This window comes from Neophocaena asiaeorientalis, unplaced genomic scaffold (assembly GCF_003031525.2).
Source record: "Neophocaena asiaeorientalis asiaeorientalis breed wild unplaced genomic scaffold, Neophocaena_asiaeorientalis_V1.1 scaffold82, whole genome shotgun sequence".
NCBI classification, from domain to species: domain Eukaryota; kingdom Metazoa; phylum Chordata; class Mammalia; order Artiodactyla; family Phocoenidae; genus Neophocaena; species Neophocaena asiaeorientalis.
Window position 1 is genome coordinate 3371645 of NW_020173068.1, and position 27084 is coordinate 3398728.

The 27084-nt window shown below is 50.7% G+C and overlaps 2 protein-coding genes across 2 annotated transcripts in view; both read left to right on the forward strand.

Moving 5' to 3' along the window:
• Positions 1 to 11247: 11247 nt before the first annotated feature.
• On the forward strand, positions 11248 to 17865 carry SRXN1 (sulfiredoxin 1). Its single transcript, XM_024742864.1, has 2 exons — positions 11248 to 11473; positions 15532 to 17865. The coding sequence occupies exons 1-2, from the start codon at positions 11264 to 11266 to the stop codon at positions 15733 to 15735; spliced, it is 414 nt and encodes a 137-aa protein (XP_024598632.1). The 5' UTR covers positions 11248 to 11263; the 3' UTR covers positions 15736 to 17865.
• A 2955-nt stretch (positions 17866 to 20820) lies between these two features.
• Positions 20821 to 27084, forward strand: part of TCF15 (transcription factor 15) — a 41904-nt gene continuing 35640 nt past the window's right edge. The window contains exon 1 of the mRNA XM_024743051.1: positions 20821 to 21170. Coding sequence (XP_024598819.1) covers positions 20821 to 21170 — 350 coding nt within the window. The remainder of the gene's footprint in view (positions 21171 to 27084) is intronic.

Below are 27084 nucleotides of genomic sequence, written 5' to 3' on the forward strand. Positions count from 1 at the left end.
TTCTTCATCCTCGGGGGGCCTTCTCACCCATCCCCACCCCTACTCTCTCCAGATCCCTCATTCCACTAGCAGCTCTCACCCCTCTGAGTTCACCTGACCTGGGGCAGACCTGAGGGGCAGTTCAGGGCCCTGCCCCCTAATGTAGCCCCTCTCTCACCCCAGGACAGCCTCTCCCCAGATTCTCTGAGCACTTTCCCCACCCACAGGACTACAGGTACCCCTCCTTACTCGTTGGGGTGAGGTCTGGGGCACCTCACAAATGCCCTTCTCCCCATCCAGCTGGGCCTCTCCAGTTTATTTGTGTATTTATTGATTTATCTATTTATTATTCTATTTAACCTCTTGGCCTCACCAGGGATGGTCTGGCTTTCCCAGCTGGACTGGGAGGTCAGGGAGCCAAGCAAGGAGAGGGGCAGCAAAGGCCATAGAGGGCTGCCCGCCACCCCAACACACCCCATTTCAGGGAGTGAGGGAGAAGCCCCACCCTCATCAGAGCCTGAACTTGCTGGGGAAGGGGGCGCGAGAATGGGAGGGATAGCCTGATGACCCTCAACTGGGGGATGGGGGACATCAGGAGGCCCAGTCATGGGGCAGGTCCTCATCCTCCTGAGCCTTCTATTCCCACTCCAGGGAGACCGGAGGGAGGAGCCTCCTCGATATGTTTCCTATTTATTCCTCTTCTCGAGGGACCCCAGGTTCCAGGGACCGACTGAGCCCCGGACCCGCTGGGGCCTCCGGCCCGCTCCGCTCCACGGGAGGAGCGCTCCCTCCCGGCCACGTCTATGCAACTCTCCCGGGCAGAGGGGCCGGGGCTGCCAGCTGCCCCCATTGGCCGCCACTACCTCCCCCGCCGCGCTTCTGCATGCCCGGGCGAGGACCGAAGCACACACCTCCACGCTCGCGGACCCTGGCCCCCTCTGCTTTAAGCACACGCCACTGCCCCATCTCTAGGCGCTCAGCTCGGGGCAGGAGTCCCGGACTCTCGGACCCTCCCCCTCTCCCCTGAGCCGCAAAGGAGGGTGGAGGCTGGAGGGGCCCCTGGAGCAGGGGCACTTCTCTAGGGCTTCTCCGCCCCAGGCCCACCCGGGGAAGCGAGGCGGCAGGGATGCGGAAAGGGAGAGGGGTTTCAGAATCTATTACGGAGGGTGTTGATCCTGTAAATAGGAACTTCCGACAGCAATAATTTTCCATGCATGCTAAGCCTTTTGGCCATATTTTGTATGAGCGCTTGGCGCTCTCCCTCCCTCCTCCTCCCCCATCTCCTACCCCAGACCCCCATCCCTTCCTCACTTCCAGCAGTATTACCTGTAAGGCAATTCAGGGATATTAAAGGGACTTTGGCCACTCACCAGTGCCTCTAGACCTTGTGATGGGGACGGGTTTGGGCGGGGGGCATCTGAGAGGCAGCCAGATTTTTTTCCACTCAATTTCCCTCCCTGTAGTCTGACCAGCCTGTAGCTGCCACCAGCAGTCACACAGTTCCAGGGGTCCCTTGACATCCACAAGGTCCCAGGCATCCTCAGTCCTAAACAGTCCTCAAATACTGGGGTTGCAAACTGAAAGGGTTCAAGACCCAGATTAATAACATAAGGGAATGAAGCACATTGCCCTAAGACATTAGGGGATGGTTGTGCCTATGACTGACAGGAAACAGCGTGTCTCACCTTAAAGAATTGCAATTCAAATTAATTGCACCTGCCAAACAAATATAACCGTGGGTCAGATTTGTCCCGACAGCCAGTTTACAACCCCTATATCCTTCCCCACTTCACCCTCTGCTGCTCAGGGTGTGGGGGTTCTGGCCAGCCCTAGTGGTCATACAAGCAGCAAGTACATGCATATAAAAAGGTTGACTTTGGTTCAGCAGGCAACATTGTCCCAAAACAATGAGCTGCCCCTAGAGCCTGTGAGCTGCCTGTCACCAAAACTGTTCAGGAGGACAGTGGACAATCAGTCCATCCTCCTTGCCAGCGGGCTTGGTGATCTTTCAAAATACAAATCCTGCCTTTGCCTTACTAAAAACTTCCCTGGGGACTACTAGCACCATGCCACTTAACTCCAACACCCAGCACAGACCCACGGGGTGGGGGGAGGAGGCTGTGTGCTTTGAGGGCCCGATGCCAGGCTGGGGGCTTGGGAGTGGAACTCCATCTCCCCTTGGGCCACCTTTCGGTTTTCTTCCTTTTGTAGGCAGTGCACTCAGCATTTTTTTTTTTTTTTTCGGCCACGCAGCACGGCTTGTGGGGATCTTAGTTCCAGACCAGGGATCGAACCCAGATTGAACCTCGACAGCGAGAGCACAGAGTCCTAACCACTGGACTGCCAGGGAATTCCTTGTACTTTTAGAACCTGTCCATCTTTCCTTTCACACACCTCTGGACAGGCTGGCTGCAACCTGAGCTATGTGCCAGGTGTCTCCAGCAATGACAGCAGTGTGGAAATCCCCTACAAAGTTTCCAAAGCAGGTTTGAGGGGCCCAGGCACCTGATGCCTTCCCTAGCCATCCACCCGCAGTTCTCCGTAGCTACACACTGCCCCTGATTGGCTGTTGCATCAGTTACATTTGTTTCAGGTCCAGGGAACAGAACCCACTCTAGATCAACATTTTATAAACATCTAATATGTCATCTTGTGACCTTAAAGGGAACCAGCCCTAGCACGAAGCCCACACAGCCTAGACAGCAGAGCAGAGATGCAAAAGCCTGTGTCCCTGTTACCTGCAGCCCAGAGCACCTCAATTAGCATATCGTCCAATCTGCTTTTCACAGCTCTCTCAAAGGAAGCCCTCCAGGATGCAACTCCAGCTCTCCTCTGCCCTGTCTGGCTGCTCTGTCCAGCATCTTTGCAGCCTCACCTTCCTATGCCCAAGGAAGGAACCCACTTCCTGTTCCTTCTTCTGTCGTGGTTTGTGCTCCTCAGGGTTCTCTCCCAGACTCCTCTTCTCACTGTGTATTCTCATGAGGAAATCTCATCACACCCATGGCTTCAGTTTTCACCCACATGCAGATGACTCGCAAATTTACATTTGTGATAAATGTAATGTAATTTACATTTTCATTTCTGACCTCCTCTCTGAGCCGCAAATCTGCCTGCAAACCACTGCCACATGGATATCCCAAAAGTACCATAGGCCAGCCCAAGTCTGAAGCCATGATTTGGTTCTCTCCTGCATCTGTCTTCCCTACACTTGCATCCAATCCATCAGGTTCTGTTTATTTTTCCTCTTCATCTTCTCAGTCTCCACCCTAGTCCATAGCTACCATCAATCATCTCTTAACGGAACAACTGGACCAGCCTTCTCACTGGTCTCTCTGGATCCATTCTACCTCCACCACTTCCCTCCCTCTCTCCACAGTGACCACAGGGATCTTTTAAAAAATGCAGATCTGATCATGTCACTCCCATTCCCCTTCCCTGTTTGAATGCTTCAATGACTTCCCACTGTGTGTGGGAGGTGGGGGAGAGGAACCAGCTTTCAAAGACCTACCTGATCTCTTTCCATCACTCCAGCTGAACCTTCAGCCATGAGCCCCTTTGCTCTTTGAGTTCCAGCCACCTCTGTTTAGCAATTTTGCTCCCTCCTACCACAGGGGCTTTGCATAAGCTGCTCTCACCACCAGTAACATACTCCATTTGCACTGCCATTACCACCACTGTTGACTAGTTATTGCCTTTTCATCTTTCATGTCTCAGCTGGATGATCACTTCCCCAAGGACCACATGATCTTGGTTCACAGCACTTACCATCAATGCACACTTTCCCTTTAATCAGTGTGATTATTTGGTTATTCTCTGCCTCCTCCATTAGATTAAAGCTTCATGAGAAAGGGACTGACAGTGTCTTTTTGCTTATCATTAAATTTCCTGGGTCTAGTGCAGTACCTAGTCAATAGCAGATAACCAGTAATTATTTTTTTTATGAACTACACACATTTAAGTCATAATAACGGTGGCTTATGCCTAAAAAAAAAAGTCTTTGTCCCTCATAGCCATAGATGATTGGTTCAGATGTGAGCATCTGACTAGAACTTGGAAATTTCCTCTCTCCCTCTCTGAGTCATAAGACCTGTAACTTGAGAGCTGCGGCTCAGATTGCTAGCTACTACTTATCAGCATACATTCTCTCCCTCCTTATAAGAGAACTCCATTGTTAGCTGAGCACATTGCCACATTGAATGAAGACTACATATCCCAGCTGCCCTTGCAGTCAGTGGTGGCCATGTGACCAAATTCTGGTCAATGACATGCAAGGGAAAGTGTTATGTGGAACTTCTGAGACAGCGCCCTAAAAAGGAGGGGGTTATATCTTTGCCTTTCCATTTCTCCACCTTCTTCCAGGCTGGCACTTCAGCAGCAGTCTTGAACCAGGAGGTGATGCTGAGAATAAACACCTTACTCTAAAATGATGGAGTTGACAGAAAGGGCCTGTGCCCCTAGTGACGGTGGAGCAGTCACCCCAGCCCTGGACTTCCTACTTCCAGCTTCTCTTTCATGAGAGGGAACACATTAGGGTGTTTTAAGCCTCTCTTGTCAGGCTTCTCTTACTAAAAGCCAAATATAATCCCTGTTGACAGCCACGTTTCTGTTATGGGGAGGTAGTCCCTTCGCCAAGCGACAGAAAAAAGTCTCTGAACCCACTTTTCCCTGAGGCCCAGCTTCACCCCACAGTCAAGGGCACAACCAAGTATTCCATTTTCATTAAGCTAATTCACGTTGGCTTTCTTCACCTGCAAGCAAGGGTCTGGGCAAATACCTTGAGACTAGTCTAGAAGTGCAAACACAAAGAGACCTGCGAGATCTATTATTAATTTAAAATGTAATCAAACAGCTCATATTTATTGAGCACTTACTCTGTGCTGGGCACTGTTCTAAGGACTTTATCTACATCACCTCTTTTCATTCTCTCAACAACTCTACAAATTAGGTGCCATTATGATGGCCATTTTGAAGGTTAAGAAACCAAGGCACAGACAGGTGCCTGGCCCAAGGTCACATGTCTAATAAGATGTGTGTAATTTTATTTTATTTTATTTTATTTTATTTTATTTTATTTTTTGTGGTACGCAGGCCTCTAACTGTTGTGGCTTCTCCCGCTGCCGAGCACAGGCTCCGGACGCGCAGGCTTTGCGGCCATGGCTCACGCGCCCAGCCGCTCCGCGGCATGTGGGATCTTCCCGGACCGGGGCACGAACCCGCGTCCCCTGCATCAGCAGGCGGACTCTCAACCACTGCGCCACCAGGAAGCCCGTAATTTTAACCCAGGCAAGGTGCAGAACTATTGGGGATGACCCATGAAATTCCCCCTTTGCCTTAGTTTTGGCTCCCCAGTAGCAAAGGCTTGAGTGCACATGGTTTATTTTGGAGGTGATTCCAGGAAGCAGGAGTGAGGGGGCAAGAAGAATGAGACAGAGGGTGTGTCAGGGGGGTTGTTGCTGCAGCAATGGGGCTAGGTACTGCTATTCTCTGAGAAGGGTCCAGAAAGGTCCAAATGGTCTGGCATGCTTCTCACAATTTTCCACCTATGACAATAGAAGACTGGCTTTTATTCACCAGCTCCTGTCCCCATCAGCCAACACCTCTGGGAGACTCCCACAGGGATGGAAAATATGGAAGACACTGCAAGCTTGAGCTGGGAAGCCAGCGGTGCTAGGTGAGTCTGGGTTTGCATGGACCTTCCCACCACAACTTCAGTTGAAATCAAAGGTGGGCCAAGGGGCTGTGCCACTGACACTCAGGTCTTTGCTCTGCCCTTTCCTTATCGACAAAGCTCACATGTGTTCAGACATCCACCCATCACTTAACCCATCCAGGGCCTCAAAGGAGGCTGACCCCAGGGGTGTGGCTGATTGGTCTCCTCCAAGCCAATCACAGTCATCCCAGTGGAAGACAGGTTCCAGCACCCATACTTAAGCAGCTCGGAACATGGTATGTTCCTGGAGAATATTATTAAGCCCGGGTAGTCATGTGATTCGAGCTAGCTCAGTCAGACCAAAGAGTAAAGCTTTAATTCCATACCGCTATGGGAAAGGTTCTCTCTCTCTTCTCCTGGATGTGAACTGCTATAGACTAAATGTTTATGTCCCCCTAAAATTCATAGGTTGAAGACTAATATCCAACGTGATGGCATTTGGAGGTAGGACTTTGGGGAGGTGATTAGGTCATAAGGATGGAGCTCTCATGAATAGGATCAGTGCCCTTATAAGAAGAGACCCCAGAGAGCTCTCTCACCCCTTCCACTGTGTGAGAACACAGCAAGAAGATGGCCATCTATGAACCATGAAGTGGGCTCTCTCCAGATACCAAATCTGCCAGCACCTTGATCTCAGACTTCCAGCCTGTAGAATTGTGATAAATAAATGTTTGTTGTTTAAGCCAGCCAGTCTAAGGTATTTTGTTATAGCAGCCTGAGCTGACTGACAGAAACAAAGAAGGAGGCTGCCCCAGTTGGCACTGGCAGTCGTCTTGTGATTATGAGGAGAAGCAGTTAAAGTGTGAAGCCACCTCAAGACCCCAAGGAGAAGCTCAGCAGGTACCAAAGCTGCAGAAGAAAAAGGCAAACTTTCTGCATAAAATAAGAACAGGAACTTAGTGATTGGTAGACGGGAAAAAGAAGAGATGGAGGAGAAAACAGAAAGTGAGAATGGGACCAAGCAACATGGCAGAATTCTGTAAGCCAAGCTGTAGAAACGGACAAGAGCATTTTAGGGGTAGAGAGATATAAGATTTAATGTTCCTTTTGTGGCACAGAAATCCTTTCCTCTTTCCAAACACTCAGGAAAGTCCTCTGCATACCTGATTACCTGATGTATAAGATTCTTTGTCTAAAATGAAAGGGAAGGGGAAGAGTAGGGAGCCCAGGAGCAGAACGGGGAGAGCAGGTAACTAGGGCCTTTGGTTGCAAACCACAAACATGGACTCTGGCTGGTTTGGACAGAAAAGGCATTTATCGATGTCCTGCCCCTTATTCCCTCGGGCCACCTCTGAAGCAGGAAGCTTCCTCCGGGTCCTCAGGTGCTTGCTCAGTCCGAGTACAGAGCAGCCCATAAATGGCAAAGGCTTAACATCCTGAGGCCACCCTCAACCAGTGAGGGACAGGAGTCAGTGGATAAGCCCCCCTGTCGGTCAGAGGGATGATTCTGATGCGTGATGCTTCCTCTCAGAGTCTCCAGCAAGAGGAAGCCCCACTTAACCACCATGTTAACCTGCTCATCAGAATCCCCTGTACTGGCATTTCTCCCTTCCCCAGTCCTTCCTGGGATCACTGCCTACAGCAGACTGTCTTCCAAAGACGGTCACAACAATATCTCCCTTGTGGAAACAAGCTCTTTTAGAACCGTGCTACTCCTCCCATCAAGAGATGGAATCTCTGTACCTTCCCTTGAGCCTGGTGGGGGGGGAGTGGTGGTGTTGTGACAGCTCCCACAAACAGAATGCCACAGAAATGATGCCAATATGACTTCCAAGACTAGACTGGAAAAGGCCATGAAGCTTCCGCCAGGTTCTCTTGTGACACTCATTCTTGGAAGCCAGCTGCCATGCTATGAGCAAGCCCAGGGCACATGGAGAGGCCCCGTGGAGGTGTTCTGGCTGATAGGCAGGATGGTCCAATGCATGTGTAAGTGGAGTCACCTCCAGATGATTCCAACCCCAGCCGTCAAGTCACCCCCAGCTATCGAGTCACCTCCCAGCTGATGGCCCAGACGTTTCAGAGAAGAGACAACCAGTCCCCACTGTGCCCTGTTTGAATAACTGACCCACAGAATCTGTGAGGATAATAAAATGGTTGTTTTATGTCACTACATTTTGGATCAGTTTATGTTGCAGTGATAATAACTAGAGCAGCTCCCAAATATAACTACCTGCACACAAGCCCTAGTCTCAGGGCCTACTTTTAGGAGAATTCAAACTAAAACAAAAGGATATTGTGTAGATCCCAGGATTTCTCCAGCTTCCAGTCCCAGGCTTACATTAGCCTCAGTGGAAGGTACCTCATCTTAATCCCAACACGAGGCTTACATCTCCATCTCATTGGTTTAGGGACAAATGGGCCGATATAATAGAACCGCTGACTGGGCAGGTCCGCTTTCCCCTCAGTTCTCCCCCTCCATGGGGTCTGCCCAAGAACCATACAGGAAAACTAGGTTGTAGCACCAGGCCTTGCCAGTTCTGTTCAGGGATCAGAGGCCATGAACTTCAGGGGAGGGTAAACCCTCTTGAGCACAGAGGTGGATGCCAATTAAGCTAAGCCAATCAGGGTAATTCCACTCCCCTTGCCAAGGATTGGTTTAGGCATGGAAATGTGATATAATCTTGCCAATGAGACATGAGGAAAAGGCTCCTGGGCAGGGGTGGGGAGGTAGGGGATGGTTACTAAAGCTTTCTTCACTCTTAAAAAGAGGCACAAAGGGATGTCGATGTCCTAACTTCCACCTTTGAAAGCTGTTGTATGTGATGCTTGGAGCTACAGCTACCATCTTGGGACCATGAGGGGCAAGGCTGAGGATAAAAACCAGAATATGAAGGATGATGGTACAAAACGCTGGAAAGAACCTGACATTGTTCAACTACCTCTTCACCAATCTTGGATATGTCTACCTCCAAACATCTTAATTATGTGAAAATACAAGTCTTCTTAATGCTTAAGCCATTTTGAGTTGAATCATAGGTCTCTCAATATACAGAATTTGTTGCCAGGAGTGGGGGTCTCACTGGGCATACCACGATGAGAGATTCAGGACAAATCTCCATTTTTCCATCCTAGAAGCTGTTCCCCCTGCCTCTTCTTACTTTCTGAAATTAGGAAGTGGTTCTAAGAGGGACAATCTCCCTCTTGATGAAATTCTCTAATTCTCAATAATTCTGGGACTGAGGTGTGGGTGTTAGCTCTACATCCTGAAACAAAGTATGGTTTAGGTGCTCAGAGGGGTTATATTGTGGAACTGCAGAAAGAGTAAGGTTCAAGTCAAATTCATAATGGCCTCAGCGTTCCAAGGTTTGCAAGAGATTAAAAACCCAACATGAATGATCTTCAACAGCAAAATGGGGTATTGCACAGTTCACAGAGCACTTATTATGTGCTTCTTCCCAAATCACACTCAACAACTTTACCCCATTTTGCAGAGGCTTCAGAAAGCGTCCGCAACTGACCAGTGCAACAGCCACCCAGCCCGCGCCCAGGGATAACTTCTCCGGTTTTTCTCCAGCTGAGAAGGCGAGTATGCATTCCCCATGCATGTGACAACCAGGGTGAGAAGAACCACCGAACCAGACTTGCCTGTCTTCAACCAGGTCTGGGGCTGTGCCACCTCCCCGCTTTTGCTCAAGCTGTTTAGCTGGAATATCCCTCCTATCTACCTTTTATTCAGCACGTTTTATATGCCAGGTACCTTTCTAAGCACTTTATGTTTACTCTCCCTGGCAATTGAGAGAAGAAACCGAGGCACAAAGAAATTGAGTACCCCACCACACACACACACACACACACACACACACACACACACACACACGTCACACAGCTAGTTGGTGATGCAGCCAGGATTTAAATCCATGCCATTCAAGTGACTCCAGATCCTGTACCCTAAACCATCACCTGCTCCTTCCCTCTCACTCTCCAGGACCAAGCCATTTTCCAGTGTGAATACCACCCCTCCAGGGAACCTTTCCTGGTGCTCTCAGTCAACACGGCCTCTTCTTCAGCACTCTGGGTGTCTGTAATGAAACCAGTCACCTTACTTTTTTTTTTTTTGGCCTCACAGCGCAGCATGTAGGATCTTAGTTCCCTGACCAGGGATCGAACCCACGCCCCTTGCATTGGAACCGCAGAGTCTTAACCACTGGAAGGCCAGGAAAGTACCCCAGTCACCTTCCTTGATTACCACTATGTAAGCACTGATTTACCCCCAACCCTGCCCTCTATCAGCCATTATCTCTGAGTGTCCTCACAATCTCCTCACAACCATTTTACAGAAGGCTGATGCTCAGAGAGGTTAAGGAACTTGCCTGAGTGGCAAGTTCACACAGCTAGTGAGTGGCCAGATGGGATCTGAACCCAGGTCAATCTGTGCCAAAGCCGTAATGGTGCCATAGATGCTGATAAACACCTGAGATTTAAACCAGGAGCCTACCTTCCTCTGGCTCCAGAGGACACTGGGTGCTGAACCTGGGCTCAAGGGGATGGAGAGTTTTAAACAGAAGAGTGGGGATGGCAATCAGCATGTTTGGACCTAAGTCATCACCACCACCCCTTGCAGCTTTGATGTCCTCATCTGTAAGCAGGTGTTTAGTGGCCTGGGACTCTGAGCTCAGATAATCTTTCATTTTCAGCGGCCCTATCTTGGACAAGTGCTTCAACAATCACACCTACTTCCTAGTGGCGCTGTGAGGATACAACGAGACTATTATTGTGGAACTCCAGGGCAGTGCCCACACACTGTCAACATGATTCCAAAAGGCTCCTTGTTACAGTTACTTTTGCTAAACCGAGGCAACCAGCCGTGGGTAGAGAGAGCACTCTGGAGCCTGACTGCCTGGATTTGAACCCTGGTTCAGCCACTTACTAGCTCCATGACCTTGGGTAAATCACTTAAAAAAAAAAAAAAACCTCGCTGTGCCTCAGTTTCCTCATCTGTAAAATGGGAATAATAATCATACCTAGCTTGTAGGGTTGTTTTGAGGTTTAAATAAGTTAATGTACATGCAAAGTGTTTAGAACAGTGCCTGACACAGCACCAGATTCAGCAGATTCGTAGTATTTCGAATGTCATTGGTATTATCACCACCTCCACGACTATTACCGCTAGGGATCCAAAGGCTGGGCAGCCAAGAGCCAGGTTTTGCCGACTCACACTCGCTGGGCAGGTCCAGCCCCCGCCCACCCTTGTCCCCGCCCCCGCCCCCCGTTAACCTGAGTTAACCCTGAACTGTGCGCCACCCGCGCCCCTCCCGCCCCACGACCTGCAGACTCACCCTGAGTCAGCCTTCCCCGGCGCTTCCACTCCCGGGACGCCGCGCGGCAAAGGGGAGGAGGCGAGGCGCCCCCCAGCGGAGAGCCAGAGCTCCGCACGCGTCCCGCAACGCCAGGAGAGCCGAGCGAAGGTCCCGCAGGGGCGCTCGGGGTGGGCCAGACCACTGTGGGGCCAGGGGAGAGAGGCGCTGTGTGGCTGTGCCCCCCGCCGCCCGCGCGGAATGGTACGGCCCGGCCGGGGTTAAAGACCTGAGAGTAGGCGGCGCGTCCCGAGACCGCGCAGGCGGCGGCGGCTGCGTGATGGGTCTTCGCGCGGGAGGAGCCCTGGGCAGAGCCGGAGCTGGCCGAGGGGCGCCCGAGGGAGCTGGGCAGAGCGGCGGCGTGCAGGGAGGCAGCATCCACTCGGGCTGTATCACCGCGGTGCACAACGTGCCTCTCAGCGTGCTCATCCGGCCGCTGCCGTCTGTGCTGGACCCAGCCAAGGTGCAGAGCCTCGTGGACACGATTCGGGTGAGGCCCGGGGGAAGCCGGCCACTGGGAGGGCTTCGAAGGAGGGAGGTCGCGCTGGACACGAGATGGGACTGGTTCAGTCTCAGCTGGAGCACGGCATTCGCTGTGTGACCTTGAGCAAGTGGCTGGGCCTCTCTGGGCCTCTATTTAGTCATTGAGCAGGGAGATTGGAGATGATTAAAATAACGATCCTGATTCCTATATAGTACCTGAAGTGGCCAGGAGCTGTTTTAAGTGCCTGAGCTTCTTCATGCCAACCCTATGAGGTAGATACTACTACTGTTCCTCTTACAGACGAGGAAATGAGACACAGAGGATTCAAGCACCTTGTCCAAGGTCAGGCACTTCAGAAAGTGGCACAGCCTGTCCCCCGTGCCCAGATGCATGGCCACCACCTTATCCTGAGATAACCTATGTGGTCACTTCAGGCAGTGGCAGTGGGATTGGGGGTGTCCTGGCTGCTGGGAGGGCCTTGTTTGAACTGGAACTGGGGAGGATGGAGTCAGCTGCATCACAGAGAGGGTGCTCAAGAAGGCTGGGGTGATGCTGGCAGAAAATTTGGGGGAAGGAGGGGACATGTGTGTCAGGTTAGGCCTGCATGGCATCTTGTCCCCCTCCCCCAGACCCTTGGAAGGTGGCCATGTGTGACCTACCAAACACCTCTACTGCTAGCCCGATTGTCTTTCAGTTCTAGAGTTTACACTGCTGTTCCCACTGCCTGGAACTGCTTCCCAGGTAGCCACAGGGCTTGCTCCCTCGTTTGGGTCAGGTGCCCGCTTCCCATCAGCCCAGGCCTCTATAGCTCTCCCCCTAACCTGAGGTATTTCTCCTTGAAGCACTTATGTCCACCTGAGTTATATTCTACATTTGTTTGTGTTTTACTGTCTCTCCTCCCCGTCTCATGTGAACTCCACAGGAGCAGGGATTTTGTCCTGTCTTGACTGTTTCCATAACACTAGCACGGTGCCTGGCTGTCTGTGATGGATCTGGCCAGGGATGCACTCTCCCACTCCTGGGCCTTTGCACAAGCTTTTCCCCTGCCAGTAAAACTCGTTCATCTCCTTACTGTTTCTGACTCCTTCTTGCTCTTCCTGTCAGTGTCAGTGTCTTCCCTGACAGCCCCTGCTGGGTTAGGGGCCTCCTGTGGGCCCCCAGCCACCTGCATGCCCACCAGCATACCTCTGATCCTACTGGCTTGTAATTGCCTCAGACACCTGTCTTCCAAGCCAGAACGATATGCTCTGTATTAGTTTTCAATGGCTACTGTAACAAACACCAGAAACGTAGTGGCTTAAAACAAAGACAGGTTTTATTATTTTATAGTTCTGTAGTTCAGAACCAAAATGTGTCTCGCTAGGCTCAAATCAAGATATCAGTGGGGCTGCATTCTTTTCCGGAGGCTCTAGGGGAGAATCCCTTTCCTTGTCTTTCCCAGCTTCTAGAGGCCACCCACATTTTCAGCTCATGACCTCTCTCCTCCGTCTTCAAAGCCAGCAACATCAGACCTCCTCTTGTTCCTCTCTCTTCCACCTTTAAGGTCTCTGGTGATTGCATTTGGCCTGTCTGGATAACCCAGGATAATCTCCCCATCTCAAGCTCCTTAACTTAATTCCATCTGCAAAGTTCCTATGCCACGTGAGTAACATATTCACAGGCTCCAGGGATTAGGACATGGACATCTTTGGGGACCGTTATTCTGCCCATCCATCGTCACACCTCTGGTGCCCAGCACAAGGCCTACCTGGCACAGCTGCCTCTCTCTGCTGCTCCACTGCCGGGCAAGCTGTGCTCCGCGCCTCACTTGCATCAGCTCCCTGACTTCATTAGCAGCCTGTAGGGTGTCTGTTCCCATCTTGCAGATGAGGAACAATGCCCAATGTCAAGGGTGCTTGCTTACCACCCCTGCCCACACTCCCCCCACCCCCCACCCCACTGCTCTGGGTAGGAGCTGAGATTCAAATTCAGGTGTGCCTGGTTCAAGAGCCCCAGCTTACAACTGCTGGGTCTTACTGCTTGAAAATCATTTCGAGGATAAATGGAATAATGAATCCATCGAAGCAGCCTAATAAGAGACTACCCGAGAGCCCGTGGTGGGAGGTCTTCTAGCAGCTCACACTTAATCCGGTCTCCCCCCTACCCCATCCCTCCCTGCCCCAGCCTTTCCCTATATAGAGGACTACCCATTCTCCATCTAGATGCTCAGGCCCGTAACAGGAAGTCAACTCATATTCTCCTCCTTCTCTTCTCCTCACATTCACCTCTCCCCCGGGATCTTCCCCCTAAACATGTCCCAAACCTGTCTACCTCTGCCTGACCCCCTCCATGCCCTCACCCAGGACAGCCACTTCTGGTGAATACCTGCTGAGGCCTCGCCTCTGTCTTTCCTGCTTTTGCCTTTGTCCACTTCACCAAGCCTGCTTTCCCAGGACAACTTTCTAGAATGTTCTTCAGATCATGTCACCCTCCTCCAGGGCCTAAGAGGTATAAACTTTCAGTTATAAAGTAAATGAGTCATGGGTATGAAATGTACAGTGTGGGGAATATAGTCAATAACTACGTAGTATCTTTGTGTAGTGACAGATGATTAACTAGACTTAATCATGGTGATCGTTTTGAAATGTATAGAAATATCCAATCACTGTGTACCAGGAACTAACATAGTATTATAGGTCAATTATATTTCAAAAACAAATAAACAAACAAACTCTTAGGAAAAGAGACCAGCTTTATGATTGACTGGGGGGGAGGGGGGTAAGGAGAGGGAGAGGTGTGTGAAGGTGGTCAAAAGGTACTAACTTCTGGGCTTCCCTGGTGGTGCAGTGGTTGAATTATAAGATAAATAAGCATTAGGGATGTAATGTACAACATGATAAACATAATGAACACTGCTGTACATTATATATGAAAGTTGTTGAGAGAGTAAAATCCTAAGCGTTTTCATCACAAGGAAAACATTTTTTTTCCATTTCTTTAATTTTGTATCTATATGAGATGACGGGTGTTCACTAAACTTACTGTAGTCATCACTTCATGATGTTTGTAAGTCAGATCATTTATGTTGTACACCTGAAGCTTATATAGTGCTGTATGTTGATTATATCTCAATAAAACTAGAAGAAAAAAATAAGATAAATAAAACGCTCCAGGGCCTACCCCCTGCTACCTTTCTGACCTCTTCTACTTCTCAATCCCCCGAGTCCACTCTGATCGCACTGGCCTCCTTGCCATTGCCTGCAATACAGTGAGCCTGTTCTGGCCTCAGACCTTTTGCATTTGCTGTTCGCTCTGCCTGGAATGCCCTTCCCACGGCTAATACACAGTGTGTATTATTGAGCACATTCCATGTGCCAAGTGTTGTTTGAAGCAGTTTATGTCTATTAACTCACTAAACCCAACAGTTCTATGAGTTGGGTGTGTCATCTTCATCCCCATTTGATGGATCGGGCAACTGAGGCACAAATATGAATTGCCAAAGGTCACAGAGCAATTAAGTAGCAGACCTGAGATTTGAACCTGGCAGTCAGGCTCTTTCTTTAAATGACTCCCCCTCTCTGTCTTCCCCAGGGGACTGCTCTGTGTTCAGGTCTCTGCTCCACTGTCAACTCTGAGAGGCCTTGTGGACCCCCATCCCTGTCATGTCAACCTGCGTTACTGTCTTCATAGCATTTATCACTCCAACATTCACTTCTCCATTCCATCAGCCCCACTAGACCAAAGTCCCATGAAGGCAGGGGCTGTGTCTGTACCTTATTCCCAGAGTCTAGAACAGTGACAGATAATATACATGTGGTCTGATGAATGGTTAACAACCTGGGGGAGCCCTGATTTGTAGCATCTGCCCACTTCCCTGGTGTAAATACTCTCACTGTGGCTGATTTTCATGCTACCAAGGTTTTGTCAACCAACTCACAGTTGCCTCTGTGTAACAGTTGCCTCTCACAAGCCAGCACGAGCCAGCGTGAGCACCTGGAGGAGCTCAGCCCAGGTTAATAAAGTCTGCTTTGCAAACTGTCCAGCACTGTGCCACGCTCATTCACCTTGCACCCTCTTCTCTCCAGGAGGATCCAGACAGCGTGCCCCCCATCGACGTCCTCTGGATCAAAGGGGCTCAGGGTGGTGACTACTTCTACTCCTTTGGGGGCTGCCACCGCTATGCAGCCTACCAGCAGCTGCAGCGAGAAACCATCCCTGCCAAGCTTGTCCAGTCCACCCTCTCGGACCTAAGGGTGTACCTGGGTGCTTCCACGCCAGACTTGCAGTAACAGCCTCCTTGGCACCTACCACCACTGCCACGAACCCGGAAGACGCACCTGGCCTCCAGTGGGCTGAGCCATGCGAAGGTGTAGCAGGGGTGCATTGTCTTTGTGCCTGGGGGGCAGGTCTAACTCGAAGCACCCTCTTTCTTAGCTGCAAGACCTTGGATTCATGACTGAACAGTGTGGGAGCCCCACTTCACACCTCAGGGAGAATGGGTCGTGTGTTTGCTCTTGAGGGATTATTGAGAGGGTGAGATGAGAAAGGTGATGGGCTTGGAGAGTCACGTGCTGCTGGCTCCAGATTCCCAAGGACAAGGATCCTTTTGCATTTCTGTCTCTATATATCATATCGTGTGAATACATTCATCTGCAAGTAAAGGAAAGCCTAGGTTCCAGTGGCTTAAACACAGAGAAGTTTGTTTTTCCACATAGCATGAATTCCGGAGACAGTTGGCTAATGGTATTGGTTTAACAACTCAGCAAAGTTATGGCACACGTCTCTGGGATCCTTTCGGCCTTTCCCACATTGCATGTCACTTCATGGTCACAGGATGGCTGCTGTACCTCCAGCAATCATGACTGTGTTCAAGGAAGAGCGGAGTTGGGGAGGAAGAAGGGCCCAGCCAGCTGGACCTGTCAACTTCTATCATAAAGTCAGGCCTTTTTCAGAGGCCTGTTTCCTGCTCTGTTCCCCTGTGTATTTCTACTTAGGTCTTCTTGGCCCAAACCAGGTACAGTTGCCACCCCTAGCTGCAAAGAAAGCTAAGATGGCAGGAACACAGCTGTCACAGTTCAGTAAATCAATCATATCCCATCTCCTAGAACTGGCACACTGCCTCCTAAATAATATTGGAATCCCCTTAACAAGAGAGAAGTGAGGAATTGTGTATCAGTTAGCCATTGCTGTGCAACAAACCATTCCAGAACTTGGCAGCTAAAAACAAGTTGTTTATTTGCCTAAAATTCTTTGGGTTGGCAATTTGGGCTGGGCTCATCTGGGCAGTTCTGCTGATCTTGCTTGGGGTCACTCGTGGGGTTGTATGCAATCAGCTGTCACCCCAGATGGGGCTGGATGGTCTCGGATAGCCTGACTCACTTGTCTGGCAGTAGGTAGGCTATTGGCTGGGTGACTTGGTTCTCCTCCATGTGTCCTCTCCAGCAGCTTAGTTCAGGCTTATTTTCATGATATCATCAGGGCTCAAAGAGAGAGGGAGAAGGAGGGAGGTGTGTGTGTGTGGAGGGAGGGGAAGAGGAAGGGGGAGAGAGAGGAGAAGCTCCAAGGCTTTTTTGAGTTTTAGGTCAGAATTGGTACAATGTCACTTCTGCTAAGTCCTTCTGGTCAGAGCACATCAAAAGTTTTGCTTAGATTCAAGGGATGGGGAAACAGACTACACCTCTTGGAGAAACTACAAAGGATTCATGGCATTTTTCTCCACCTATCACAGATGACTTTGGATAAGCAAATAACAGTTCCTTTCTCTCTTGTACAGATCCTTGCTCTGTCCAGGCTGAGGTCACTAAGACACTAGACACTGTCCTGACCCTGCAGAGGGAAGGAAGTGATGGGGCAGTGGGTGGTCTCTCCCGGGGCTGGGCCCACTCTAGGAGGGGCATCTCTCATCATCTGTACTGGTGGGTTAGGGGGAATGGGTAGGCCAGGTGGGACGTTCCAAAGGGACTTCTGAAATCCTAGAGTCCTGGGGGGAAGGGAAGAGATAGGGGAAGGGTGCAGAGTGAGGCGGGCCTTGCTCTCACTGCCCTGCTAAGGGAACTAGGTCACTTGCTGTTTTCAAGCTTCAGTTTCTCCTGCTCAGTAATAAAGACAACAGCTTTCCCACCCATTCTCTGTCCCAGGGAAAGATGACTGAGGTGACCAATGGAATTTAAAAGGTATGTAGTCATAAATGCAGTGTGATATCCTGGATTGGATCTTGAAAAAACAACAACAAAAGGACCTTAATGGAAAAACTGGAAATCTGAATGAGGTCTGGATTTTAGATAATTTTACGAATGTTGACATTGGGGTAGGCTGGGTGCAGAGTGTATGGGAACTATCTGTACTATATTTGCAACTTTTCTGTAAATTGAAAATCATTCCCAAATAAAAATTTATTTAATAAAAAGGGAGGCATAATTGCTTTAGACCAATGGTTCAGGCTCTCAGACGGGTTTGCTAAGCACCGATGGCTGGACCATACCCCCAGAGTTGCTGATTCAGAAGGTCTGGGATGGAGCCTGAGAATTTGCTTTCCTGCCAAATTCCCAGGTGATGCTGATGCTGCTGTTGAGGGACCGCAAGGTGAGAACCACTGATCTAGATAGCATCGATTATTTTCAAATACGGTGACAGCCCCCTTCACCTCCAATGGAGAAGAAAGAGCTGGGTCCCAGGAGATCCACGTTCTGGAACCAGCTTGTGCACCAATTCCATATGAAATTGGACAGGCCCTTCCCTGGCGCTTTTCCCAAGCCGTCTAATGGACTTTACCCCTGAGGTTTGTAGTGAGGGTGAGGAAGCTGAGGGCATGCTTTGTAAGCCGCTGTCATGAGGTGCCACTGTTTCATGTAAGACACCTGCACCCACTGAGGTAGAGTAGCACAGTGGTTACCCCTTCTTGAAAGGACTTTCCCTTCATACAGGTAAGGCCCAAGGAGGCAGCGCTAGGCATACTGCTAGGCACTGGGAGGAGGCTGCACAACACACTTGGAGCGGGAGCGATTGTCGTTCTTAAGGAAGAGGAGCTGGGTTTTGAAGGGTGAAACCTGCTGGTTGCTCTCCGTGGAGGCTGAGAGCTGCATTTCCCACTTAGGCCAGCAGGTGGTGCTGCTTTCTGGCCTGCCCGAGCTAGGCTGGGCCTCCAGCCCACTGAGCAACTGCTGTGGGAAGGGGATGGATGGAAGGTGTCTGGCTGTGAGGGATGCCCATCAGCGGCCCAGAGAAGCCAGGGCTTCAGGTAGGAGAAGGAGACCTGGCTGGGAGTTTGGAGTTTCAGGTTTACTTACCTGTCCAATCTTGCTCTGTGGCCTTGTACACATCATGACCTCTCCAGGCCTGTCTTAGGACTAGGGTCTCTACGCTGGGTGGTGTGCTGTGTCAAATTGTCTCAAGCTCAGCAAAGGCGGCAACTCCTCCAAGAAGCTTCCAGATCCTCCAGGCTGAGCTACATGCCTCTTCTGGGGTCCCCCTGATCCAAAAGTGTGTCCCCTCCCCAAACAAACTACTGCCCCAGGGAACTTGCGTCCAGTGAAAGGCAGTGTGTAGGGACCCCTTATTTCCCTTACTGTCCTGGGACCAACCCTTTCACCACGGTAGACTTTTTTAACATTTCATTTTCACAAGTTATATGTGCATACATTCACCTTTTAAACATTAAGATAACAAAATGCTAAATAATTAAATATTAACAAAATAAAATATGAGAAGCAAGCAGAAGCCCACCATGAGTCCTAGTGCCTCCCTACTCTTGTCAATGTTCATGAATTTGGTGTATACCCTTCCAGACCTTTTTCTGACTTAGTAGTTGCGTGTGTGTGCGTATAAGTAAGGAATGTTTTCTTTTTTTACTTTCTTTTGCAGATCACATTTCTTCCCTGGTGATGCACCTTAGCCATCCACCCCATTAGTGCCTCTTCTCTTCTCCCAGAGTATCCCTCATTCTGGTCGCTTCCTCAGAGGGGCCTTCCTGACCACACTGTCTAAAACAGCCCCCTCCCCCATCATTTTATCACTGCACTGTTTTATTTTTTTCATGGCATTTATCTCACTCCCTGCAATTGTCTTCTGTTACTGTTTATGACTCTCTCGTCCACTAGAACGTAAGTTCTCGAGGCAGGACCTGATCTGTCTTATGACCGTAGGCCCAGTGCCAAGAACCACCTGACACATAGCAGTTATTCAATAACTGTGTTAAATGAATAAATTCCACATAGGTCTAGCTCATTCTTTGAATTGCTGCATGGCATGCCAGGGTCTGTATATAACCATGTATTAGTCATTCTCCTGTTAATGGCCATTTACGGGGTTACTGTTATTTGCTGCTGTGAACACCTTCTGCCATCAACTCTGTGCTCACTCAACTGTGTACGTAGGAGTGGGACCGTCTAGCCGGTGCATAGGCGCTGGCAAATCGCTCTCCAGATTGGCTGTTCCAAGTGCTTTTCCCAGAGTTTGGGGGGCAGCTTTCCGTCCTGCACTCCAGCCGGTGCTTCTTAACCTGTTTTGGGTCATGAACACAGTTGAGAATCTGAAAGAAATCCGTGAGCCCTTTCTCCAGAAAGACACACACACACAAATCTTTCGGGCAATTTCTGGGGATTCGATGGCCTCATCCCCCAGGGGGCCCTGTATCGAATGGTTAGGATCCTAATTGTCTCATTGTATGGACAGGAATGCTGAGGCACACGCAGATGGGGGTGTGAATGAATTAATAAATGGGATCAGTTTTATGAGGGTAAAGTGGTCAGACCCTGATCTGTCTCCAGTCAGAAAAAAACACCTGTCTTGGAGAGGGTGGGGGCTTGCAGCCCTACTCTACCCTCGACCAGGGGGCCCCCAAGGATGGGCTCCAGAGGCTCCCTGGGCTAGGTCTGGGCGGCTCCACCTGTCAGCCCTGGCAAAAGGTAGGCCAAGTCTGGCATCCAGGGTCAAAGCTGGGAACCAGGGAGAGGCCTTGACTGCCTTGGTCCGGATAGGGGCTGCAAGGCATCCCTCCCTGCCTCCCAGACAAGCCACATTTGCTTCCATGTTCCCAGGCAGCCTCTGGGGTTCGCATCCCGACTCCAGATCTTCTGTCGAGCAGGAACATAGGGAGTGCTCATTACAGAAAGGCCACCACCACCACCATCATCATACCATCATCATCACTTCCGTACCGGATGCAGTCGTCCCGACAGGTGGATAGGGAGGAAATTATCTTCCCTGTTGGACAGATGGGTAAACTGAGGCCCGAAGCGTAGCAGCGACCTGCCGCAGAGGCCTGGCGAGCGCAGCCGGGTTAATCGGCCGCACACACGGACCCCCCGCCGGCCCATCCGCCCCGCCCTCCCCGGCGGCCCCTTCCCCGGGCCTGACCCCCCGGCGCTGCCTGACAGATGACCTCAGCTGCCGCCAATCCATTGGTTCCAGCTCCCAGGGGGAGCGCAGAACAAAGCGCGCTTTGTGGTGGGGCCGTCCCCTCCCCCGGCGCGCTGCCGCCGGGACCCCCTCCGGAACTCCGCGCGACGCCCCCCGGCCGACAGCCGTGTAATGTCTTCCAGGCCGCGCGGCTCCTTCCAGAGCCCCGGAGCCGGGCTCTCCTCCCCCGCGGGGGCTCCCCGGACGGCGGGATCTGGGGGCGCCCACAGCGGGAGGTTGTGCGGGCCGCCGACCTGTCCCCCGGGAGGGAGCGGGGGCGGGGCAGGAGGCACCGGCGCCAGTGGCCCCGGGTGTGGGCGCGGGGCAGGTGCTGCCACCTGACAATCTTAGAGCTACAGCATGGGGTGGAAAATGCTGGTGATGGTGTTACTATTATTGTTGTTGCTGCCATTACTATTATTGTTATTATTTTGTGGTTGTGAGGGGGAATCACTTTCGACAGACCTCCGTTTGAATCTTGGCTTTAACACCTGCTGGCCATGGGACCTTGGTGAGCACGTTCACCTCACAGAACGACAGCAATAGTAGCCAACATTTCTTGAGCACCTACTGTGTGCCAGACCCTACTAAAGGCTTAAAGGCTTTATTGAACTCGTTTAATCCTCACAGCAAACTTAGGAGGGAGGAGTTATCACACCCCTTTTACAGAGAAGGGAACCCTGGCTCCAGTTGTCCTAGAGACAAATTCACCTCTTGAGCCTCAGTTTCCTTGTCTGTAAAATAGGCTCCCCAAGAGCTGTTCATTGCTCATTGGTCTTATCTCCTTCCAGTTGAGGACACAGGGCTGGGAGCAGGTCCCTGGCTTGCCCAGGTGCACCCAACATGTGTCCTCCCCGAGTCCCCCTGTCTTTTGAGGACTCTCCGTGGAGGGCACCGCACCTGCTGGTTCCTGTTGGGCTTGTAGGGGGAGGAGGAGTTGAAGGAGGGTCTGCCTGCATCTGAAAACCTTTCCCCTGACAGAGAAGCTTCGCTGTCCTGTGGTGCCCTTGCGGGTTGAGGGGGTGAGGGCAGGGAGAGAGGGACGCCATGCCCAGAGAGGGGACCAAGGGGCCACGGAGGGGGCTGGGAGTGGCTGCCCCCCACCCTTCACACACTCCCTGGACGTTCATTCTCCCAGGCACCTACTGGGCACCAGGCACTGCTCCAGGTGCTGGGAACATCAGAGTACCAAACAGATGGAAACTCTCATTCTCTTGAAGTCCACTCAGGGGAGAAGAGCAAGAAAAACACACGAAATATACGTAAAATGTAAACTGCAATATCCGATAGTGATAAGGGCTGTGAGGGAAAAGCAGGGGAAGAAGAAAGAATGAGATGGGAAATATCAACTTCATTAAGGTATTGGACCTCTCTGAGGAGGGGGCATCGACCTGAAAAGAGAGGAAAGAAACCCTGTGGATGTCAGAGGGAACCGTGTTTCAAGCAGGAGGAATAGCACGTGCAAAAGCCCTGAGGTGGGAGCCTGCTTGGAGGACCCAAGAAACGGCAAGGCAGCCAGTGTGGTGGGGGCAGCCTGGATGGGACAAGGCTGGGCTGGGCAGCTGACGAGGTGGGAGAGGTGGGCACCGTCAGCCTGGGACTTTGGCTGGGAGCCACGTGAGGCTTGGAGCAGAGGAGGGACCCGGTGGCTCTGGCTGCTGAGTGGAGCAGGTATGGGAAGGGGGTGAAGTGGAGGCTGCTCTGTCACCAGAGCCCCAGGTGATGGTTGGTGGATTGGATCAGGGTGGAGAGAAGTGATCAGAACCTGGATGTGATTTGAAGATGGAGCCCCAGAATTTTCCAACGAATGGAACTGGATCTGAGGGATGAGAGTGAGAGGGAAGACTCTGGCGACCCCCAGATTTGAGAGTCCACCGGCCCTTTCCAGAAACTTCACTGCAGGCCAGAATGTAGACACAGTCCCCGGGGTGAATCCCACTCTGCTGCTGGTGTCCTGGGGGACTCGGCCAAGCACAGGACACACAGTAGGGCCTCCAGTTCCTCAAGGGCACAAAGAGGAGATGAAGTTAGAAAAATGTTTCTTAAAATTCTGTCAAGAGCCTCCTTCGCAATTTGGGCCACTTGGGACAGGAGTGCTTAGTATCACCTTCAGGGACCACTGTTTTTAAACTGTTAAATCTATTTGCTTTTGTTCTACTTAAACAAACAAATATTTTTCAAGGAAATGCGATAGCTGGACTAAATGGAAATCAGTAGCGTGTGACATAAATAAATGTGACTGTCAATGTAAACAGTGTAAATATAACACTGTTACTAACTTTGTCCATATCTGACTGAGGCTGTGCAATCTCTCTCTCTCTCTCTCTCTCCCTCTTTCTCTTCCTCTAGCTCTCAGTAGCAACTGTTTGAGAGACCCACCCCACCTCCACCAATCCAGGACTCTCTCCAGGACTGGAAGAGATTGAAAAAGGATTAATCATCTTGCTCTCTGTGTCCTCACCTTTTTTTGTTTTATTTAACAAATGAAAGCACTTACCATGTTATTTAAATGCTTCCCAAACGTAGAGGCATTTAATCCTCACAAGCACCCCATGAGGTGGGTACACCTATTATCCCCACTTTGCAGATGAGGAAGCTGAGGCTCAGAGGGATGAGGCCCCTGCCCACAGTCACACAGCAAGGATGAGGCAGAACCAAGATTCAAACCTAGTCAGACCCATTCTGGAGGCCACTCACTGTCCTTTGAAGGCATATCATTATCACTATGGAAGTACCGAACTGCTGGAACTGGAAGGGTCTTCAGTTACTTTTGATTCAGTATGTATTTATTGTCTACTAAAATGTAAGTCATATTATAACACCATTTGCTTAAAAGTATTTGAGGATGGAATCTAGAAAACAATTCCAGGCTCCTCACCATCGATGCCCTGAATGACCTGCCCTTCCCACCCCCCGACAACCCCCATCCCACTCCAGCCAGGCTGGCTGCCTCACAGTTTCCAATTGCTTTCTGACCTCAGGGCGTTTGCACTTGCTCTTGCCTTTACCTGGAACGCCCTTCCTCTGGTTCTTCTGGCTTCTTCACAGCCTTTAGGACTCAGCTCAAATATCAGATCCTTAGAGGGCCTTCCCTTGCTCCCTCATCTCCCCCATAGTTTCCCCAATATTCTCACCCTGCTTTTTTCCTTTATAGTTTGTAATTATTTTGTTTATTTGCCTGTGTACACGTTCTTTGTCCTACTGCCCTTCTATGATGTAAGCTCTGTGCGAGCGGAACCTAGTATGCAGAGCAGCTAAGCATCTGGGGTGAAGAGCTGAGAGAAGAGCAGACTGGGGTAGGGGGCATTTGGGTTGTCCCCAGATAGGAGAGCAGATGTGTCTGTGGAGCCACAGAGAGCAGGGGGTTACCAGGAAGACCAACTTAATATGAGGAAAGGTCTTTCACATAGTCCTAATGCTCGGACATTGGAAAGGGCTATGTCGTCAGGTAGTGAGCTCTCCGTCACAGGGGCTAGGCAAGCTGAGAAAGGACAACCCCTGATCAAGACCACCTGATATGTTGGGGCTGTGGAGAATGGACTCATTACCATAAATGGAGTAGATATTCATTCACTTGCTCATTTACCCATCCGTTCACTATTCTGTCTTCTATCTATCCATTTATTCACTGACTCCATGTTTCCCAAACTGTGCTGTGTGTTGGACAACTTTCATGACTTGGCCACGCCCACAGGGCTTCTGTGCTTAATATCTTAAATATATATATTTTGTACATAATATCTTCAGTCAGCCTTGGGAGGCCGACTGCAATTTAAATATATTCAATATATGTGTTTTTAAATCAACTTTATTGAGGTATAATTTACACACAATAAAATGCATCCATTTAAAGTGTACAGCGCAACACATTTTAACAAATATACACACCCATGTAACCACCACCTCAATCAAAACAGAGAACGTTTCCATCACTGTCACAAGTTCCCTTGTGACACCAGGCCCCCAGCACCAGCCTGGTCCCAGACAATCACTTTATCAGAAAATGCCAACACTTCTCCAAAGTTTCTCCAGGGCCAGTTTGCATTCCCACCAGCGTTATCCAAACATAAATGGAAACTCAGACTCCCTTACCACAAATAAAAAGTGACAAAAATGAGTAAAATGGAAACAAAACAGTGTTCTCAAATTCTAGCTGAATACCATTGCCTGTAGAAGTTCTGGGTCCAGCTATCTCCAGATGAGAGAGAGAGAGAAAGAGAGAGTGAGAGCACACCAGTGATCCACAGGTGTTAGAAAGGTGTTACCAGCATCCTTGGAGAATTTCTCCTTGGCCTATTGGAAAATCTGGGAGACAGTAAATGACTTTCTCATGGCGAATTTGTTATTTAATACTTTGTTGCTGTTCACCCACATCATCTTTGGTCCACTCCCACCATCACCCCACTGATGCAGTTTCCATATTTGGGAAACATCACAGCTTCTCATCTCCACTTTCATCCACCCACTCATTCATTCATTTACAAAACAGGTGTTTATTAGCTATTGTGAGCCAGCTGCTGGAGCTATGGAGAAAAACTCTCAGCCTTGAGGGTAGCATAGTGGCCAGCACATAGTAGACTGTGAGCAAATATCTGTTGAATAGATTGTTGTGGGATGAAAGACACAAATACCCATATTCTCCTTGATACTCTAAGCTGTTGCTCTAACAGAGTCTTCCTGGGGTAATCAAGGAAGGCTTCCCTGAGGAGGTGGCCCTTGAGCAGAAACTTGACCACCTCCTTCCACTCATTCTCCTTCCACTCATTTGACAGATCGGGAAATGGAGGCACAGAGAGGTAAAATGACTTTCTCAAGGTCACACAGGAAGAAGAGAGGAAATGAGAGATGGGCAGAACCTAGGATTCAGGGCCCCAGCCCACCATTTCTCCCAAGGGCTGGGCCAGTTCCCAGACCAGCAGACAAGAGAGCAGGGCTGAGGAGGGGGCTCTTAGGCCCTAAGTCTGGAATCCATTTGCTCTGGCCCAGTAATGTTTTCCCAGGGAGAAGTAGGAGGCCCTGGCCCTGCCCCTGCCTGTCCCCCATCCCCCCCCACCATCTGCTCCCTGTTTATTTATTTATACTTAAGTCTCACCTCCCAACCCTGCCAGGGGCACAAAACATACTGGCATCCCTGCAGAGAGGGGAATGAGGGGGAGAGAGGCACTGTCAGCCCCCATAGTCAGGGGAAGCCCAGGTCTGAGAGCCCTACTACCCTTGCAGGGACCAGCTGTGAGGCCTCCAGGCTATGTGACTGCTCAGTCCTCATCTGTAAAATGGGGTTAATAATAGGACGACTATTTTTACCAACTCATGGGGCTGCTAGTGAGGACTCAGGAACGGGCTTAGGACAGTGGCTGCCACAGACAGGCTCACAAGCGTTTCTGTTGTGCTGTGTGACCTTGAGCAACACACTGCCCCTCTCTGGCCCATTCCCTCATTTCTGCAACGGTGGCTAGCTGCACTATCTAAGGGGCTCCAAGCCTAATATCCTAGGATTTGTGAGGGCTACAACCCCGGTACCCTCCCCAGGACCCGCACCCCTGGCCATGGCTGAGATGGATAATTGATGCCAGCCCCTGCCTCCAGTGGATGTTGACTTCCAAAATCCCCTAATCTGCAGGGGAGGCAAAATGACACCTTCCCCAGCCCTGCGCGAGGCCAGGGAAGCCCCTCCTGCGACTTGACCTCGGCTCCTGGAATCGTCCCCCCGGAAGGCTAGTCCCGGCTGCCATCCACAGAGGTGCTGCTGTGCTGATTCCACTGCAAATGCAAATCCCAGGAAAGGGGGCCCAGCTGCTCATTAAAGATAATTAGCTCAGGGTCTGTCAGCTGGGAAGGCGGCTTCTGGACGGGCTGCTCTCCGGGGCTTTGTTCTGGTGCCGCCCTCCAGAGGCCCGGCCTCCTCCTCCCTGAGCTGCAGTGGATGGTGGGCACCCACCCCTCCCCAGATCGATTCTCCCCTTTGTCCCTTGTTCCCCTACCTGAGTCTTCATGCCCCCAGGCCCCATTCCCCTCTCAGTGTACAGCTCCCCTTCTGAGCCCCATCTCCTTCTGTTCTGCCAGCTTCCTCTCTGTGCCCCCAGCCTCTCTCTGAGACCCTCTCACCCTCACCAAGTCCCCGTGTATTTCACTGAATCCTCATTCCTCTCTCTGCACTCACGTCTCCTTTGAAGCCCCTCTTCTCTCACTGAGCCCCACTCCTCTCCCTGCATCCCTCTCTCTCAGTCCCCTTCCACCTCCAG

Excerpts from the sequence above, each read along its gene's own strand:
- SRXN1 (XM_024742864.1), top strand. The coding sequence starts at position 11,264 with ATGGGTCTTCGCGCGGGAGGAGCCCTGGGCAGAGCCGGAGCTGGCCGA. Across the intron at positions 11,474-15,531 it reads GCCTCGTGGACACGATTCGG|GAGGATCCAGACAGCGTGCC; the intron begins GTGAGGCCCGGG and ends TCTTCTCTCCAG.